General features: G+C 44.4%; 1 protein-coding gene across 7 annotated transcripts in view; it reads left to right on the top strand.

Moving 5' to 3' along the window:
• Nucleotides 1-20,423, top strand: part of SDK2 (sidekick cell adhesion molecule 2) — a 1,531,827-nt gene extending 1,511,404 nt beyond the window's left edge. For all 7 annotated transcript variants that reach the window (XM_069655112.1, XM_069655110.1, XM_069655117.1 and 4 more), the window contains one exon: nucleotides 7,190-20,423. In XM_069655112.1, coding sequence (XP_069511213.1) covers nucleotides 7,190-7,543 — 354 coding nt within the window. In that variant the 3' untranslated portion in view covers nucleotides 7,544-20,423. The remainder of the gene's footprint in view (nucleotides 1-7,189) is intronic.
• Nucleotides 20,424-20,791: the final 368 nt, after the last annotated feature.

The following is a 20,791-nucleotide window of genomic DNA, read 5'->3' as shown; positions in this document are numbered from 1 at the left end:
CCCTGCTGGAATACTGGCATCACCATGCTCACCTCCTTCCTGTGGAGGATGGTTCTTGACCTACACTGCTTCCTGCTGGGCACCTGCTCTCTGAAAAAGAATCTCTTTTTTGGGCTTTTCTCACCATCTCTTTGCCAAGGACACTCAAGTCTTCTACTACTTCCCTTCCTTCACCTCTAACCTATCCTCTCGGGTGTCCAGTTGTCTTTCCAGTTGGGTTCACGGTTTCGGCTTCTAACACATATTATGATATGATAGGTTATTTATAATGCGCTTAATACCCGGAGGTTTCTAAGTGCGGACCCGGGGATCGAACCTGTGGTGCTCTGTGTTGTCTTGCTTCCAAGGTGAGCATGTTGCCGCTGAGCTATCCTCCCGCAACCATGCTCATGCTCCTCCTTGCTCCAAGACCGTGTGCTGCGACTTCAATCTCTGCATGCAGACAATAAGTGCCCTTGCTAATTCTAACTGTTTCAAGCTGTTTCTCTCATGCTTTAGTGGCTTACAGCCACAGGCATTGCTGGGGGGCAGGGGGCTGAGGAGGCATTAGTACTGGGTCTTTTGGATGTAGCCCTGGATAGAAACTCAGGGGCAAAAGGCTAGCTATCCTCCAGTCCCGACATTAGTGTAGCCCCAGATCTTGTCCAGACCTAGCAACAGCCCTGCTTATAGATACTATTAATAACAAACATGAGAATGGATGAGAAACCTTTGGGAATCCATCCCTTCCACCAGGTTCCTGCTCAACTCTGCTTTTCAACCTCACAATTGGTACTCAGTGTTTCTGTTGTAGATATGACATTTTTGCAGAGGAGCACACCCAGATTAGCTGGGCGGCTAGCTCACGGGTATCATGGGCCCTGCCAGCCAGCACGAATCCTTGAAGGGCCAACTCAGCCCTTTATCCTTCAGGGGTAGATGCATTGAATGATTCATGTATTCAGCATAACATTGGAGTAGGACGTGTTTAGATGAGGTATTAAAAGTATTTGTGTATATTGTGTTTTTTATATATGGTCCATTACAGAACTATTATATATGGTGATTGTAAAGGACATAAGGAAGGATGCATGCTGGTGATCATGGGCATGCCTTAACACATTTTTGACCAATTCTGATTAATGTTATTAATTTTGATGATTAGATGTTGAATTTGTGATTTTAGATTTTAGATATTGAGTTTTTAAAGACTATGAAGTAATGAGATGTGTTAAATGAATATTTTGTAACGTTTTATGAAACTAATCAAATAAAGAATTATCATAATAATAATAATTCAGTGCTTAGATGAAGAAGGAATCCTGCATGAAGCACGATATAGAAACCTGGTGCTGTTAGTATGCTGGGCTGGCCAACATCTCCATTACGCCTGATGCTAACGGGCTGCTCATCATCTAGAGAGTAGGACTTTCTTCCCCAGAAGGACTATGTCCTACGGGACTTTGTCCAATTGTGACATGCTTTCAATGAGCTAGATTGAGTGTGTCTCCACAGTGTCCAATTGTGACATGCTTTCGATGAGCTAGATTGTGTGTGTCTCCACAGTGTCCAATTGTGACATGCTTTCAATGAGCTAGATTGAGTGTGTCTCCACAGTGTCCAATTGTGACATGCTTTCGATGAGCTAGATTGAGTGTGTCTCCACAGTGTCCAATTGTGACATGCTTTCGATGAGCTAGATTGAGTGTGGCTTCACAGGGCGCTTCCAAGAGACACAAGTTCCCCAAAATGGCCCAAGGGTAGGTGCCCTGCGGGAGAGTCTTTCCCACCGATGGAATGCTTGCAGGCTGTGACAGACACGCTTTGGGCATTCCTTCTGTCACATTATTGGGACACTGGGGTCTAGGAATGACGGTCTGCTGCACAGTGTGCTACCTGCAGGAGGTACATGGGTGTGATGGTGTGGGGATAAGGAGGGGTGCCACTCCCGCGTTTTCCAGTTACTGACGGTTTTTTGCACATCACACAAAACCTCCCACATAAGCATTCATCCCACTCGAAAAATAAACCCTGTGCCCCGGGGGACAAACTGTTCTAAACGCAAGGTCCTTTCTAAAAAGATCCATTTAGGCCAGGGTTGTCCAAATCCAGGCTTCGAAGGCCGGAATCCTGACGGGTTTTCAGCTATCCCCCATTAATATCCTGAGAAAATGTTTTCATACATTTAGAATCCTTGTATGAAGATTTATCTCATGAATAATAGTGAGGCGTAGCCTGAAATACAACATGCTTCCGGCCCACGAGGCCTGGAGTTGGACCACCCTGATTTAGGCAATATAACTCTTGTTGCTAGCTTCGGAGCTCCCACTGGTGAGCACAGCAAAGCTTTGTATTCTGGCTCGCAAGTAAGCAAGACATCCACATACTTTAGTCCTGCGGGTCCGAGGTCTGCGCCAGATTCGGGAGTGGAACCGCAAAGCCGAAGCTACCTTTCCACATGACGTCAGGTCGGTTGATGGAGTGTTGAATCCCCTGCCGTTGCCTTATCCGGATTAATTAGTGTCAGTTACTCGCAGGGCAACAGTAACAGGCAGCAGCAGATACACTCTCATAAAGATGGCAAACGCCTGCAGCAGAGCAAGCAAAAGCATTATTTATAGAAACCACGGAGTAATCAATCACAATCTTTATTGAACACTCAAACTAATCAAGAGCCCCATAAAAGAACTCCGGAATCTCCAGTGGTTTTCAGAGGCAATAAAGAGAAGCAGCAGGAGTTTGGGGTGAAAGGTAAAGGAGAGATGGTGTCCGGCAGGTCTACTAATGGGAGGCCAAGACTAGAACCCTTTCCCATTTATGTCAAAGGGTACAGCAGCAGGCGTCCCTATCCTGGAAGTAGGGCAAGCTGATTCTCTGCCACTAGCCTAGGACGTCGATCTTGCCATAGGGTGAGACCGGCTGGCCATAGTTCACTTGCCAAGCAAGGGCAATGCTTGGCTGTAGGGTGACAATATCACAGCTTGACAGAAGCACTGAGCAATGGGAGTAAATCCTTTCTGGTAGGCATGTTAGCTGTATTCATACCTGCCGGGAAGCCGGAGGGTGACCCTTGGCTGCAGGGTTAGAATATCTGACATGTACCCAAGCAAGGGGCAAGTGAATACTTGCTACCCGGACTGCTAAGATGTTATGGTGCTATATCTCTATGACAGAGGTTTCCAAGATGCAAATAGGGTGCTATGTTCCTTGGACAGACATTATGAAGAGGTAAGCAGGGTACTATAACCCTGGAACTGAGGCTCCTGGGTTGGGGTACCCCTGAAAGGATAGCATCCCATAGTCTGGTTTTTAGGCCCTTTGACTTTATCTAATTACACACCTACTTATCATTTCCAGTTTGATTCCCTTAGATCCTAGCAATGTTACTCACACCCGTCCTGAGAAAGTTGATGAACATTTTAAAGATTCATTTCTGGATTGTGTGTGGTCTGTTAATCCTGTGCCATAAAGCTCACTTCCGCAAAAGGGTTACCACAGGTCAAAACCTCAAGGTAGTGCAGGCAAACACTGTTAGAAACATTGTTCCCCACATATAATGAAGCAGAATAGAGCAACTGCTGCCTTTTGTAGGAGCCCATAGATTCTTGCGTTAATTATAGTGCATTAAGGGGGACATTTGTATTTATCTGAGGAATACCAGACTAATTCCTCGGACAGGGGCATGCATAACAGCAGAAAGATGAGAACAAGTGGTGAGCCAGTTTATAACGTTGTGAACGAATTGGGACATAGGGGGGTCAGTAAGGGTTAGCCGGTATCTCGCTGGTAAATCTAGCAGGATACTGGCAAAGAAAATTAGCATTCCTGCCACCTGATATCCTGGTAGGACCGAATATTACAGGCGGGGGGAATGCCAGTAAGTCCCCATTCTCTGGAATCCCATACGACTCCATGGGGGGGAATTTCCTGAATTACCGGCATCAGTATTACCGGTCCCGGTAATTCCAGCAAGTTTTTCCAGTTGGTGTCTGATTTACCTCCAGCTCTTGGCAGGAGGTAAATCCTTGACCCCTTCCCATCCCCCACCACCAGACTTGTAGTTTCCTGGTGCCGGTAGCGGTATTACTGCCACTTTTACCAGCCTTTTTCTTGCACTGAGTGGGAGAATGATAATGACCGTCATAGACCTGGGGCAAAGCAAGGAAAACCAAATATAAGCAACAGCTGCCTTACACGGGTAACACAAAGCTAATGGTGCACAGGCATGCATCCAACACCTTCAATGCAAACCTCACAGCAAACATTGCTTCATGCAAGGGGCTGTACCAAAGACAGAAGTCGTCACTATGGCAAAGCTATCATGGACTCTCAGTACCTCTACCGAAGCGGAGTGCTTCCCAGTGGATCAGTGTCAGCTGTGTCATCTAACCTTTGCTTTCAACCGAGGGCAGAACAAAGGGTAGCCTGCAGCTGCTGCTTGGTGTTAATACACTAACATTCTCTCTACAGTCATTCAGAATCTGGGGACTATTACTTCAATTTCATACATTCAGGCCCTAAAACACATCATTCTTCAAATCGAGGTGTAAAGTCAAACAGCTCTTTGCAGTGGTAATTCTTCAAATGCCACTACCAAGAAAAGTTGTTCCCTCTTTTTTTTAAAAAAAATGATTAAAATAAATGGTGTGTGTTCTCTTTTATTCTCCGAACTCGAGATATTTATACATCTCTACACTGCAGCGTCACAAGACACATACATGAGCCTAATCAGAATAATAAGGATGGCCCTGCAAAGATAGTGGCAATATATCATCAAATCCACAGGGGTCTGAGGCTGAGGTTGACTTCACGTAGACAGAGGCGTAGCCAAGCTTGTCCAACAAGTGGTGCCTGAAGCTAAGGTAGTTGGGACTAACGGAGTGGCATTAACATGTATATATGCCCACACAGTGCTGCTGAGTGGGCATTTACAGATTTTGGGTGGGCCTTGCCTGCTCAGGCCCTACCCGGTCTATGGCTCTGCAGATTGGCCTGGAGGTCTTTAACTTCCCTCAATGTCTGTGCTGCTCAATTTCCTTCGTTCCATCTCTCTTTTCTTTCTTTTGATTCTTCTGCCTTGCTTTGCCCCTCTATACTCAGCACCCAGCCAGCCCTTTTGGATTGGCAGCCCTCCCCAAACTAGAGCAGAATCATTAGTCGAGCATACAAGCTCTCAGATTTGCAGCTAAGAGACTAGAGGTGTGATCACAGAGCCCCTCTCTCCTAGAGCGCTTTAAGACATGATCTGGCCTTAGCCTGATCAGTATACATTCTTGTGTCTTATGGCTTTCAACTATAAAAGCTGTAAGCACTAAGAAGCAGACTAAATATGACAGGGAGGACTGTTCCTGTAGTCTGTGTCCATCCAGAGTACACAGGTCTATGTGTATGTCGTGCGGTGAGCATAGGAAAATGTGTGCGGATTAGCCCCACACATTTTCCAGAGGTTGATCTTTCATCATTCATTTTCATTTCAAATTTCAAAAAAGCCCATGCGACCGCAAATTCCTCACACAGAACACCGTGGGTAATTGCAGCGGTAAAGCACGCAATGAGAGCTGTTCAACCTGCTGAACAAGCTGTGGGCTTTACCGGTTCATATAGCCTGCGAATTGTTCAATCAGAGTGCTCCCTGAACATTCCAATGGTACTAAAATTGTTTTGATTACCCAACACATTGGTGCTTGTAGTTGTTTGTTTTACTGTATGTGATGTTGATGGAGTGAATTTTGCCTTGTTACGAGGTCAACCGTGCATTACGTAGCCAGCCGTCCTCAGGACAGTCTGAATTATTGCGTGCCACCAAAATGTCTTCAGGAAGATTTTAAGGGGTCTCTGCAAGGAGAGGGCCAGGAAGGCAGATGGGTGCACCCGCGGTACCTGTATTATATGTCAGGCCAAGAAGAGAATCGTAGCTTCCATCTCGTGAGAAGTGACTGGGTTTGTAGCGGGCCACCACAATCTCTTGAAGAGTTGGACTGGCTCATAAAGAAATGAAGGGGTTTAACTGATAGGCTGTTCGTTATGCCACTGGCTGATAGCGCTGTTGTGGAGACAGTCACATGGCATGCATACACATCCCTTTCAAATTTTGATCACAGGCAGAATGATTTATCGGGATATTGGGATAAATCCTCACGGGCCAGAGCATCTGAAAAGTCCACATGAAATATCACAGTGAATCTAGGATCAGGCGAAGCATTTCAAAGGCTTCCCAAAGTTGTGATGCCACTTTCAAGTGCTTATAATCCAAAATGGCTATACTCAGTTACAGAAAAGGCAGCAGCAGCCTAGTGAACATTCCACCAATATCATTACAGACTCACCTCCTTACAGTGTGATTCTGTTGAATTGCAATGATTTCGCAACTCCCTTTGGAGGAGACTGTAATGCAATGGGAGTCATGAAATCCCCGCAGGCTCGCTCTTTACTGTGGCACACTGCGGGTCCCCATCACCCCAACCATGGCCACATCTGAGGGGAAAGTCATGGAACCTGTGACCTTCTCTCCACCACCTTCACACCAACACTTGACCTGTGCCACTAATCCGGGGGACAGAACCCTTGCCAGTCCTGTCTACTCGTGTGTCCAACCCTGCCCTCACCACTTGCCTTGCTTCCATCGAGTCCCATTTCGCAGACCATCAGTTCTGGATAGGACGTGTTGCGCGACAATACCTGCTGCGCACTTTTTCTGGCATGGGTGGCGTGCACCATCTACCTCTAAGTGCAGATGCCTGTGAACACAGACTAGATGGCTAACAGTGGACTCAGACAATACCCGAAGAACACTGTGCCTCTTTACTTCTTGCCACCCCCTAACCCCCCCAAAAGTGCTTAGAGGCTGCTGACTGCGACGTGCTAGGATTTACGGAAACACTAAATAACGAAGGTGTTAAAAAGCTATTACATTCTTCATCACTATGGATTTAGTTAGGCAAAGCCCACCTAAGGAAAGTGACTTATGTTTTGCCTGAAAGCTAGCTCCCAGAAGCATGCCTCAGCCTGGTAAAAGTACCACCCTTCTTGTTTTGTGTTAGTGAATTGTAAGTGGGGGCTCATTTGCTGAAACATGGTATTCCTGGGTTATGCCACACCTGCTCAGGCTCAGACAACATATACCGTTTTCTGTTCCACTGTGACGTGAAATTGCCACCCAAATGCAAGCTCAATCGCCTCTCTTTTCTCACCCTTCCTCCTTCTCTTGTAGGGAAGCGAGAGCGAATACGAAGTGGACCAGAACCGGCAAAAGACCCATTCTTTCGTCAACCACTACATCAGTGACCCAACCTACTACAACTCCTGGCGACGCCAGCAGAAGGGCATCTCGCGGGCCCAAGCCTACAGCTACGCAGAGAGTGACTCTGGAGAGCCGGACCACTGCCAGCTTCCCAACAGCAACAGCAGCCAGCAAGGGAGCCTGTTTAGGGCCAAGGTCAGCCGGACTCCAACACCCCAGCTCCCGTCCAACCCCCCAAGTCAGCAGAGCACCTTGTACCGGCCCCCCAGCAGCCTGGCGCCAAGTTCCCGAGCCCCCGTGGCTGGATTTTCTTCCTTTGTTTGATGTTAAACTTTGTTGTTGCGTTATTTTGTGGAGCATAAAAACAAAAAAACTGGTAGAAACATATGAAACGTGAAAGGCGGTGGGTGAGTCGATCGAGGTTGTGTGTGACACGACAATCTGGCCGAGCAGCGTACGCACACCTCCCGCTTCAAGAATATTGTGAGTCCCCGACTCTGTCAGTGTTGAGGAGACCTCACTGGCAATGGTAACAGTGGAAACAAGAGTCCTGCAACCGTTTCAGGGTGAAAGATTGTTTCGGTGTAAAAAAGCCCTTGAAACAGTAGACTGCAAGATGGGTCGCCTGCATTAATTCAAGATGGCCGCCACAGCGCTTCTTCTAATCGTTCGTAAGAAACCAGTTTATTGGTGCTGCACTTCAGTCAAACATTTTGTTTGGTGTTGTTTTCCACTCACCAATGGTGATGGTAACTACACACAGTGTCAAGACTCACTAATGAAGGGACAGATGGGCTGAAAGAAGCAGCTGTGTTCATAGGTATTCCGAGCAGCGGCCTCACCTTTACATGGGGAAGTTGCTCATGTACGGCCTTGTGGGTTGAAGCTGGAAGGTCACAGCATTTTGGGCCACCAAGTAGGCCTCAGAGTGCCTAGTGTAGACCTGGACTTCACGATGAGGCATCCGCCTGGCGCAGGCCTCATACATCCAAAACGTGGACGCGGTGCTGCACTGCAGGACTTGGCAATCGTGGGAATTAAATCCAACCTTACCCTGCACACCCACTGCATAAGAACTGAAGCGCCTGAAGAGTGTCATAACCAAAAAGAGTTTACATAAATTATGAATTACCAAGAAGATGGGAATACGGCAATGCTGACCTTACAGAAGCTTTGCCTTTTCATGGATTTGTTGGCGGGAAGGTGTTTGGAAGTAGTTGGAGGGCTTGCTTGTTGTGTGATCTTGTATACTTGAATTTTGCAAGTGTAGGGCGAGGGATGGTAGGTAGTAAAGGTATAGATATGTTGTAAATGCACAGCCTCAGAAGCGGCCGTGGAGCGGAGAGAAACCAAAGGCAAGAGTCTTCTCCCTCCCATGTGTCGCTTACCCTTTAGCCAGTTCCTGAAGGAAGCTATCGTGCAAATGTTGTGGGAAGCAGGTTCTGGGTTCCCACAGATCTCTGTAGAGCAGGAGGCCAGGACAGCGACCACGAATGAAATCATTGGCCTTCAGCGGAAATCCGAGCGTCATCACGCTAAGCGTTCAATACTTGTGCAAAATGGAGTATCGAGCCAGGGGGGAAGGGGGTTTGAGTAGGACATTTAAATAAAATAATAAAGGGTATCCTTTTATGTTATAGACGTTGTGGTGGACGACGTGGGGAAAGTATTATTCAAGATTTCTTTCCGTTTCCCAACATAGCAAAAACACACAGTGCCTACTTGTTTATTCCGTTGTGAATTCTGAGACCAGTGGTGTTTTAATTTTTGTTGTTTTCTCATAGATAGGCCAATACGATGAGGAACAGAAGAACAGGAAATGAGACTGGCCGGGAAAATCAGTATTAGGCTAATTTTGTGTCGAGATTAATTTGAAAAGATTGGTTAATTTGGAAAATATACAAAACTCTCCATCTTCAGTCATTTTCGCTTTGTAAAAAAATCCGAAGTGATTAAACACAAAAAAAAAAAACTCTCCATCTCCATAGCTGTCATATTGGAAGCTTATTCCTCCAGCATGAACACATGTCAGGCCTGCTCCAACTCTCGTTCTGATTCTCCCACCCCACACTGAGCTTGTTTTGGGCCTTTAATAAGAGATGTAACCCCAAGCCTCCAAATGATAAAAGAAATGATGTGCGAATAGCGATCAGAACCCTTAAAAAGTGGCTGAGAGGGGGGCATATCTCTAATTATTGAGGCGATCTAGTCCAGAATATAAATTGTCGTCTATGGAATCAGGAGCGGCTGATCCACTCCACGCTTCCCCAGTGGGCGCAGTTCTGGTCCCCTGGGGAAAGTTATTTTTGGGGACGCTTCGATATAGGCAAACCCAACTGTTAAGTGATAAGAACATGTACAAAACTGGTCCTTTAGAAAGATAAGCATTGAGAAGGGGGAATGATTTGGGGGTCTGGGTAGGTACCATGTCACTATGGTGGCCTTTAGTATGGTGTGTTGACTCCAGACTCATTTTAGAAAAGAACTGAATTTAAATGCTGCCCGAGCGTGACATGTGTCGACTGGTGGAGCAAGACCCGTGCCACGTTCCTACTCGTCCAGAATAAAAGGAACACCTGCCAGGAGAGTGGCAAGAAAAGGGAGTGCAGAAATGACCTGCCAGCGTAGGCCCCGGTGCAGTGTGTGTCAACAATTGTAAATACATTTGGCCCGAGTGTGGTTGCTTTTGTTGTTCGCATGAGGCAGTCAGACTTTTTGGTTCTTCCTCAATTTGGTTGATCTACTGGATTTTGAGATCCAGGACCATTGAAATCCGGCCCTGCTGTGCACATCATTTATCAGATATGAGTTGTTTGACCTAAAAAACTTGACCTACTGCCCATTTGATCTAATTTGTTTGACCTACTGCAGAGGAAGACACCCCCCGCACTCACCCATAATGCGCTGGGAGACTCCCCTTACCCACCTATTCCCTTGCGATGGGTAAGAGAATCGGTCTCCATGCGACTCCATTGGGGTTTGGAGGAATTGTCACCTGTACCAATTTCCCCATTAGGAACCCTGCGTTTATTTAGAGGTAAAGTGGAGGCAAAGTGCTCCAGGTAATTCCTCCTCTTTACTTCTAAACTTGCAATAAGGCTCTTTGGGAATAATGGCAGTAATTCAATTACCTCCCCCTTTTTGTAACTTTTTTTACCGGACCACCATACTTGTAATGAGGGGGTGTGTCTCTGGTCCTCTAATACATTTGGGGCGTATATGATGTTGCATCTAGGCGGCTGCGTGAGGCTGAGATCTTATTATCTCATGACATGAGTAGCCCCCCTAAATACAGACACCCCCCCTTCTCCTCTGCATTCTGGTACTTGCAGTTCAAAACATATAATGAGAAAAGTCAAAATATAATTACCGGCATCCAAAGATAAAAACGTGTCTTAACAAAACACCCATCACTGCCACTAAAAAGATTGGACCTCATTACAAGTATGAAGGTAGCCATACCGCTTTTAGCGGCATGGCTACCCCCATACCGGGTACCGGGTCCGGGTTCCTGGAATGGGGAAATACTGGGCCATTCTGTTAAGTACGGGCCCGTTGTTAGCATCCTGGTCTGCTCGCGGGTCCCGCAAGCAGACCTCGTAATGAGGCTTTAGGGTGTTAACGGCACCGGCAGCTGTACCGGCGCCGCTAACCCCCTACCGCCTGGGTAGTAATGAGGCCCATTGAGTTGTCAGCGTATACATAACTTTCTCAGAGGATGTGGGATTCTGACACAGGCAAGATACAGGCAAAGCAGCAGAGGCGCTGAGTACTTGGGGTGAGAGGTGGCAATTTACCCATTAGTTGTTTAACAATTATTAAGTCGTTTCTGGTCATACATCTTAAGTGATCTATCTGTGTGCAGCGTCAACACGGCTGCTGCTGATGATAACATAGTATTGGCTTTAAAGCCATATACATGTAGTGCATGCAATGCAGTGATTTCGAGCAGTATCATGGCTCCACAGCCTGGGATCTTCGAATGTTGAGGGCCAAGTGCAAGCCAGCAAGCAGGTTGAGTAACTGTTACAGGGTTGTTACATGTACAGTGCTGCTTGTAGATTCCTGTGCTTTTTTCCAAATTTCTTCTGAACAAAATGGGCTATATAATGCACTGTTTCATTGTGGGCAGGGCTCCCTCCATTTATTTGGTTCCTTGTTTAAACTCAGAGTGAAGGAATTTCTGGTCCCAGTGTAAATCCAAAGTGGGCTCCCTCCGAAAGAGTCTTTCCTCTCTTACCCCCCAAGTCGACAAAGGGCAGAGAACAGGACTTGGCCGCTTGCCATTCATGAAAGCATTATCAATGCCAGGGGCTCTGAAACTGACCAGGACTTGGCTGCTTGCCATTCATGGAACCATTATCAGTGCCAGGGACTCTGAAACTGACGTCGTCGATCTAGGGCTGCTGGCTTTGCCCCTTTGGAGCAGAGAGTTATGTGGGATGAGTTATTTGTGGGGTAAAGAAGTCTTTTCAATGGAGACAGATGGAGGTGGTTTTATAAGTGGGCCTAGTTGAAAAAACTGGCACAGGATTTTAAGGATGGTGTTCCAGAGATGTAATATTCATCTGAGCGTTTAATTTCCTGGTGCAACAGGTGAGGGGAAGATTCTGGCATCAGCTCCTCTTCCAGTGGCACTGAATGCCAAAGTGCTCTATGGCATGTGTGTAGCCAGCCCTTTCTTCTCAATCTACTGCGCTTTGCATTCTGGAACTTGTAGTTTTGTTTTCCATTAAAGATATTGACCAGGTCTGGCTCAAAAGCCAACCATGGGTGAAGGTATCACACATGACAAATTGCTTTCTGCCAGAGAGAACATTTGCGGGTTTGCTTTGGCCTTTGCTTATGTGTATTTCGGCAGCATGCTCGCTTCCACGACTTCCCCATGCCTTCTCCCCTTCATATGGACTTCATGAATCATGCGTGACGAATAGCGCTCTCTACCGTCGAGTCCTGTGCTAAATTCACATTGTCTTCACTCTACACAACCTTGGAGTTGTCTGATTTTCGCCAGACAGGCCATTTGCAGGGCTGCGTGGCAGCTGCGAGTAAAGCACCTCGCCTGGTTTTGTTTATGTGTTTCCGTCGGGCTGAGCCTCACGATGGAACGAAAGCGCCAGTGACTGGATGAGCGCTGGGTCATTTTAAGACCTATGCACTTAAAACGCACAAACCGGCGTCTGGCAAAATAATTGACAACGTTAGACAAAAATCTGTTTTTTGAAAGGAAATCAAAGGTAGCTGTGGCCTCAAACAAAGCACAGACGCCCAGCGGCATCCTGAAATGTGATTTTACCCAACGCGATTACCAACAGAAGACTAACTCGGTGCCGGATTAGGGTTTCTGTTGTAATGCGATTAACAGAGTAGAGTAGAAGAGGGGAGATAAAACAGCCGGCGGGCATCGCCAGCAGATGCGAGGAATACACGAGCTTTACTCGGATGGAGGAAGTTAAAGTGGGGAATTGAATCAAGGCCAGGTGAAGACTGAAGACCACTTCCAATGACCCTTTGGAGACACCGTATCACAGACTCTAGAAGGGGTGTGTTGGGATCAGATTAGCAAGAGTCCTTGGAGCCTGGGGTTCAAAATCCGCCCCTCCTCCTCTTCCAGAGTCAATGCGTGCGCCCAGCCACCCTGTGTTTTCTAAAGTCTAAGCTAGCCACCACCAAATAAGGCTTCCTGAAAACACAGGTCTTGTGTTTTCCCTCACATGGGTGCCTGGAGCATAACTGATATGGTGGGCCAGTCTTGTCAGCCCGTTATGCACCTTCCATTTGGAATATGGTCTCCAGCTTTTCCATGGCCTGATTAGTATCAGTTCAGCCCTGGGATTGTTCCAGGTCTCTTTGAAGCCTTTCTTTGACTCATAATGCAGAGACAATTTCTATTTAAGTCTGTCGTTCATACTGCTTCATTTGAAAGATGCCCCTGCCTGTGTGCTGTGGAACCTCTGTCCTCAGAGCTCCCACGTCTCCAATGGCTGAGAAGGCCAGCCAGTCGTGTTTTTGCTTAGAATTCTGGGGTTTGTAGTTTTCATACATTTCAAATGGGAAAGAAAAAAACTCTAAAGTCCAAGAATCCAAAGGGGAAAATAGGACTGGACGGCCTTCTCGCACATGGCCACGGACAACGTGAGAGTTCTGTATTCTTCTTCGGATTTTATGTGGTGTTTTTCTGTCAATAACTGTGTGTACCACTTCCTTTATCTAGTATGTTGTTGTGTGAGTCCACCAACATACTTTGCAGATTGGTCCCAGCCTAGCTGGTGCTCAAGATCACAGAGCTAACATGGCAGATGACTTATGACTCTAAACTCATCAACGCTGGTATTTGTTCCCAGGAGTGTACTGGGAATCAAAAGATGCCCTGGCTCCAAATTACAGTGTGCGAGTGAAAATCGCAACTTAATTGTCTGCTACATGCAGCAATATAAAAAATGTGACTGCTCTTAGAAAAGAGGCCCACTGGGAATCACCAAGGCATCCCAGTAGGCCTGTCTGCCACTGTTTGTTCCCCTTTTAACCAATGGACCATAGGCCATGAGGTTGAACCCAACGGTTGCGCGTGGGTTCAACCTCATTGCCTATGGTCGTCACCATGCTCTTTGATTCTAATTGAGGAATCATTGAGTTGACCAATAAGAGTCTCAGGGCCAGTATTGAGACCTAAACTCCCTTTTGGTAAACAGGAATCAGTACTCCCCATCTCCAATTACACGAGTTCTAAAGACCAGAAGACAACTGAGAGCTTTGAATTTAGCTATAATCTGAACATGCTGTCAATCATAAATTGACGCCTCGTCTGTTGAGCCCTGTATAATATGGCTGTGTTATAGCTGTGTTATTGCTGAGAACAAAGTAAACAACAATTGCAATGGAAGGATTGAGTTGTGTTGGCCAATGAATGCAGCCGTCTTGAGGGTGCCATCCACCTAGGAAAGTAAAAGCAGGACATGGGCGCACTAGAATTCCCACACAACTGCCCAGCCTCAAACTTGCAAACAATGTGTCTGAGGCGCTCAATCCCAAAGCAAAATGTAGAATTGAAATGCAGAATCTTCAAATTTTAATTAGAAGGGAGGCAGAGTTCCCAAATTCTTTGAAGATAATTGGCCTTATTGAGCCAGCTCACTTTTAGGTGAGCACCAAATTAAACCAATACTGCTTTCTTTGTGAATTGAAATTGCCGACGTATTTATCCTAAAACAACGCAACAGAATTTCCACAAGGAGTGGTGCACAGAGTCTAACTATAGACTTTTTCATCAGTATTTAAATGATCAAATGTGTATGAACATGTTTCCCTTTGTTGTGAATCCAACAAAAAAGATTTTAAAAAGTGCTTTATTTTTTGAACTATATAATAAAAGAAAATATGGAAATAATATTTTGCCTGTGATAGAAATTGTTTCGTGAAATGTTAATCAGAGGTTTATTTTTCCCATAGCCATTGAACAAATGTGATTTTTTTTGCACTGTGATATGAGACTCTAATTGTCTTATCAAATGCTTGCTTGCGTTTCCAAATTCAGATGATGTATCAAAAACACACTGCCCACCACTGCTGTCAAGTTACTCCCCCTCTACTGCATACTCAGCTGATGGCCATTCTGAAAATTGTTTGGCTAAATGTAACTGTAAAGGGATCGCTGTTTGGATAGGATTGGGAGCTTTGGTTCATTTGCGTGTCTCTGACAGGGAGGTTCCGACGATGTGTCTTGTGCCCACACCATTACCCTTCCAGTTGCTTCCACAAGGGTAACTCTTGATTGGCCGATTCAGAAAAGACCGCAATCTTTCTTTTTTTTTTTTTATTTTTTTTTATTTTTATACGGTTTATAATAAACCTTTAAAAACAGAAAAGGAAGATATAACCCATCAGACAAACACAAGCGAGTTACAAAGCTTCACATTCGATCGATCCCAACTTCATACGTCAAATGCGACCACAGGGACATAAACTTGGAGCAGTGATTAGACACGAGGCACGCTCGTAGTTTCCAAGTTGTATGTTCCCTCATCCTCCAGCTGTTCAAGTCGTGATGCCATAGCTTCCAAGAAAAAAGTTAACGCTAAAATTAGTCTTTGATCGGTTGCATCAAACATTAGTTGCCACCAGTCTTTTACACGATAGGTCGCTCTTTCCAACGCGATGCTTCCAAATTGTCGAGTTCTATCCTCAGTGAGACCCACGCAAAATAGAACAAGATGTTTTAAAGTTTCTTTGGTTTCATTACACAATCGACAAAGATCAGAATGCAACTCATTTTTTGCCCAACAGTTAATTCTTTCGCGAGTTTTGAAAATATTGAAACGAAACATCATATAAAGTCTTCTTTTCCTTTCATCAGGAAATTGTTTCCAAGGAATGTGTAACTCGTTTAACGCTCGTTTTTCACCAGGAGCATCTTGCATAAGTTTATAGGTGCGTCTAAGATCACAGGTCTCACACCAATCGCGTCTCCAGAGTTTGTTTTTGACGTGATCAGGATTAATATGAAGTGTGTCGAGGTCTGTGTCTAGTTCTGTGAGCACGTTTTTACATCGTTGCACCCATAAATACAGTACAGAGTTTTTATTGGTTTCTCCTGGATTTGCAAGAATTTTAAACTGCAAGGTAAGATCTTTAAGAGACATTTTTCGAAACAAGGTCAATGAGTTCCAAATCACTCTTGCATTAATAGATGTTAGACTCAGCTCATATCGTATACATGCAGAGGGAGTGCTTCTAGGTAAACCAAGGACTTTAGTCCAAAAGATGTTTTCGATCGAGTTCCACAAGTCGCTTGAGCAGCCAAAAGCACATTCTGCCCCATAGATTAAAGCTGGGGTAGCTTTTTGTTTGAAAAAGGATATAACTGGAAGCATGGAATACCGGCCATATTTCTTATGTAACACCATAGCTTGTGTAGCCAGTTGCCGGCACTTCAGTTTTGTTTGTTCCACCCATGGAGCATCGTTCAAGCTGGAACTAATCCTCATGCCTAGGTATTTGGTATCGGTAATAGAATGAAGTTGTATTTTTCCTATATGCCATTTAAAGGTGCTTTTTTGACCACGTAGATCTCTTAATACAAGGATTTCCGATTTTGCAGCATTTATGCATAATTCATTTTTTTCAACGTAACGTACCAATGCTGTTAATTTCCGTTGTAGACCAATTGGAGTTAGGTCTAACAAAATTAAGTCATCTGCATAAAGTAGATGACTCACGTGTGATCCGTTGACTTTTGGTGAAAATGATCCCTCTCCGTTAATTGTTTGGTCAATGTCATGAAGAAAGAAGTTGAAAATAATGGCGGCAAGAGGACATCCTTGTTTTACACCTCGAAAAGTCAGAATTGGTGTTGACAAGTTCCCTTGGCGATCAAGTCGTATTCTGACATTTGTCTCAGTGTGCAGGTCTTTTACTGCAGCAAGAAGGCTTGGAGGACACATAGTTTTTTCAAGTTTTGCCCAAAGTATATCCCTGTTTATACTGTCGAAGGCTTGGGATAGGTCAATTACTGCCAAGTAAATCTTGGTCCCAGTTCTTATTGCGTCCATTTTCAGGGTATTAACTATAAATAGATTCAGGCTGCATCCAACTCCTTTCACAAAGCCACTTTGTCTTTGATCAACAAAATGGTTTTGCTGGGACCATTTTAGAAATTTATTTTTTAACATGGTAGCGTAAACCTTGCTTAAAACGTCAAGAAGCGCAATTGGGCGATAGTGTGCCGGGTTTAGTCTGTCACCTTTTTTAAACACAGGAACAATTATAGCACTCTTCCAAGATGTTGGTGTCTCACATCTTGACACAATTTTCTTGAATAAGGTATTACAAAAGTTCGCCCAAATTTGTGGGTTTTCTTTCAAGGTAAAGTTGGTAAAACCATCAGGCCCAGGGGCACGTGAGGTACTTAAGTTGTTAATTGTTTCTAAAATGTCATCTTCTTGAAACTCCAGATCCCAGTGCTCCATTTCTGCCAGTCCAGATTCTATAGTAGAGCCTTTTTTCCCATACAAGTTTTTATAGTAGGTTATCCAGACGCTCTCACTAACCATGTTAGTCTGTACAGCACTCTGAGAGCCAGAAAGATTATTTATTAGACTCCAAAAGTCGCGTGTATTACTACTTCCAAGTTTTGATAACATAAGTTCAGCGTCAGATTGCAGCATGATTTTTTTGTGTTGTTTTATCCAGTTTTTATAAGCTTGTTTTATGTTTTTGATCTTATTAACAGTTTCATTTGAAGACATTCCACTACACGTGCGTATGTCGCTTCTCATTTTACGCTTGCGTTTGGAGATTTCTAAGTCAAAAACGTGCAAGTTCTTAAAGCATCTGTTTTTCAATCCATGTTTTTTTTCCTTATATGTTTCCAATAAATCGGAGTATTCAATTTTATCTTTGTTTTCTTGATATGCATGGGTTATGCTCCGAGCCTCTTTTTCCGAAAGGCGTAACCGAACTCTATTTGATTCCAGTGTTAAATCAAAAGACCATTTATCGGAAAGGTTCTGTGATGAAACCGCAATCGTAATCGTCACAAGGTTATGATCACTTTCCTTCATTTGCATAACCTGTAATTCCAAGACCTTAATATGCACGCTCTCAGATACAAAAAAATAATCCAAAATGGATTCTTGTGCATCCCTCATCCACGTGACTTTTGGTGGTATATCCCCATAGGTATGACCATTCAGCATGTGCATGTTTCTGTTTTCCATTTCTCCTAACCATAGTTGGGCCACCTTTTCGAAGACAAAAGTTTTAGATTTTTTTGATGGCACTGGTAAGCAATTTATGTTTAGGTCGCCACACAGCACTATGTTTGCTGCCCCATCTACCTCATAAATATTATCAATAATATTTGTTATTTGGTCAGTGAAAATTGCGGCAGGAGAAACTTTATGTTGCCAATAAAGATTAAGGATATACAGGAAGTTCTTATTCTGTTTTCCAGATTTTCCACACTGAAGCACAGTTGTCTGAATATAGGGAGTGTGATTACAAGTTTCGAATATTCTGTAGCCCGAACTTTTTCGAACCAAAGTCATTAATCCTACAGTTGGTCTGCCAAGTTTTTTCTTAGTTGCAGGATTAAAAGCAATCTCAAAACCTTCTATTACCGGACATGTAGTTAGCCAGGTTTCCTGGGCACACATAATATCAATATTTTCTAACCAAATGGATTTTTGCAAGTGCACATGGCCACGAGTATTCCAACTGGCTATCTTAGTTATAGGTTTTTTGTCGGTTTGGCATTAGCTTTGTTGTTGAGAATTTTGAGAATTTATTGCTTTAGCAAGCCAGCTCCAGTCTTTAGAGGAATCAATTGCTCGGGCATTTTTTGGTTCAGTTACAACAGCCGATGATGGGCTTAAGTTTTGTGCGATGGTAATTTTGATTTGTTCAGTTGGAAGCTTCGGGGTTTTATCTATTTTTGAGCCACTAACCTCAAACAACATTTTGTCTTGACTAGATTCAATTTCCTCAATGTAAACCGATTTAATTACGGCTTGAGTGTTATTGGGAGCATATCTTGCGTGTTCGGTCATTAACCGTTTACGTGGTTCTTTATAATTCTCATCTTCTTCTTTATTCTGTTGAATTTCATTGATATCGAAGCCCATAGAAATCAACACCGAAGCAGCTTCCAATAAGGTGTTGCAGATGATTCGTGAATCAATGTATAGCCGCACAATATCATTCCGCTTCTCATTGAAAAAGTCTACCACTTTTATGTCATTAGTCTCAATCATGCGTAGTGAAGGGACATAATGGAGGAGACGCAAGACGTTTCTACGATTAAGCACAAGGTCGTCATCATTCTCCTCGATTCGTTCGAGAACCAAACAATATTTTGAGTGTGATTTTTCCTTTACAAGTCTATGATTATGTTTGGAAACAAGACTCCCTAGAGATTTTTCTACAGTGGGAGTATGTTCTCGAATTACACAATCCTTGATTTCTATTTGCTCATTTGCTGTTTTAGCAGAGCTAATAACAGACCAGTTTGTCTCTTGATCTGGAGTCTTTTTTGAGCTTTCAATGCCTGCTCAACCTTCCGCCTCCGTGCTCCTGCTGGTAAAGGGGTGCCCATGGGTGCTCGTTTTGTGTGGGTCATGTGGTCCCTTACCAAGTGCTGTTGCACATACCTGGATGTGTAGTACTGTGTAGTACTGTGATGTCACTGACAGCAAAGGCCTCACAAATCCAAGTTCGAACTTTGAGTTCTCATTTCCTAAAAATAATAGCCCCATAATGCAATGGGATGAGATTGAGAACATCTGGTCCTGTCCACTCTCGACCTTTTTTGGAAATCCAGTGCTTTCCAGAGTTCAGCGCCTTGGAAAAGGTTCATCAGTGTTTCAGGTGCATGTCAGATAGACCCCACATATATTGACCCTCTCAGAAAGCCACTGGCCTATGGATGACCCCATCCTGCTGGGAAATGGCCCGATTCCTCTTGGAGCCATTCTGCCTATGGCATTATCTTTAGTCTGATAGATCTGGTCACTTTCCCGGAAGCCGAACCATACATTTCCCTACACCCTCCATTCTTCCTAGGCAGTCAAAGAGTACTGAGTTGCTAGGGACAACATTCCGCTTGACAAGCCTTGCCAGATCCATCGGAGACGCCTCGGAATCCAAGATGCCTCTGGACTGTCTAGACAAAAAAGCTCACCTGGACATAGTTTGTTCAGTAAGGAAAGCTTCCTATGGCTGCTCTTCAATGACCTGACATCTCCAAGAGTTCCAGCTTCTCTCTGTAAATGTAGATCTCCTGAAATCTGATGAATTTCTGAGACCGCAGCCCTGTCTTGAGGACGCCAAATGATGTTTCCCATGGCCCTGATTGGAAGAATATGGAGCGAACCGTTAGCAAGTAAGCATGACCTCAAATCTAAAGGCCTGTTTCAGCGTTGAGCTTGAGGTCTTTCTCGGCCATGCCCACGCTGAGCCCACAGTGAGTCATATGCCTAATAGGCCTTGAAGAGTTTTATTTTTTTTGATACCTGTCAGTATTTTGAAACATTACACAATTGTCTGTGCCAAGAGTGTATACTGTGTATGAAACTAAAGGTGGACTTTGGGTATTGGCAAAAGATTCTGAAAGAGCGTTGACACAATTGGTACCCAATACAGGTTGAAGACATTTTGGGTGGCAACATTTTTGTAAAGAAATAAATTGAATAAAAACATCACAGTGTTGGTTACTGCTGTTTATTTGAAAAAGTGGGTTTGTGAGGGATCTCCACCTTTGACCCTTATCTTGGAGTTGCGGAATACATCTTGTAGTAATGGAATACTTCAGGTGCAAGAAATGCCACATAATTAGAAATATGCCACAAAATCTTGTGATGCAGACATACAAATCACGAGTTGGGTGGTATCCCGACTGGGAACCAATGGGGAATTTTCGGCGCAATTACCCCCGGCAGTAGGCATTATTCTGGTGCATTGTTCCAGCGCATTTACCCCCAATTTATAGCTGCGGGTAATTGCTGCCAACTCATGTTTGGGCGGACCCTAGTATTACCGTCACATTTAATGACTACTGTCCAACTCGTGATGAGGCCC

Source organism: Ambystoma mexicanum, chromosome 3q, assembly GCF_040938575.1.
Source record: "Ambystoma mexicanum isolate Mex_15411 chromosome 3q, UKY_AmexF1_1, whole genome shotgun sequence".
NCBI lineage: Eukaryota > Metazoa > Chordata > Amphibia > Caudata > Ambystomatidae > Ambystoma > Ambystoma mexicanum.
The sequence above is the reverse complement of the archived record's forward strand: the minus strand, read 5'-3'. Positions and strand labels throughout refer to the sequence as shown.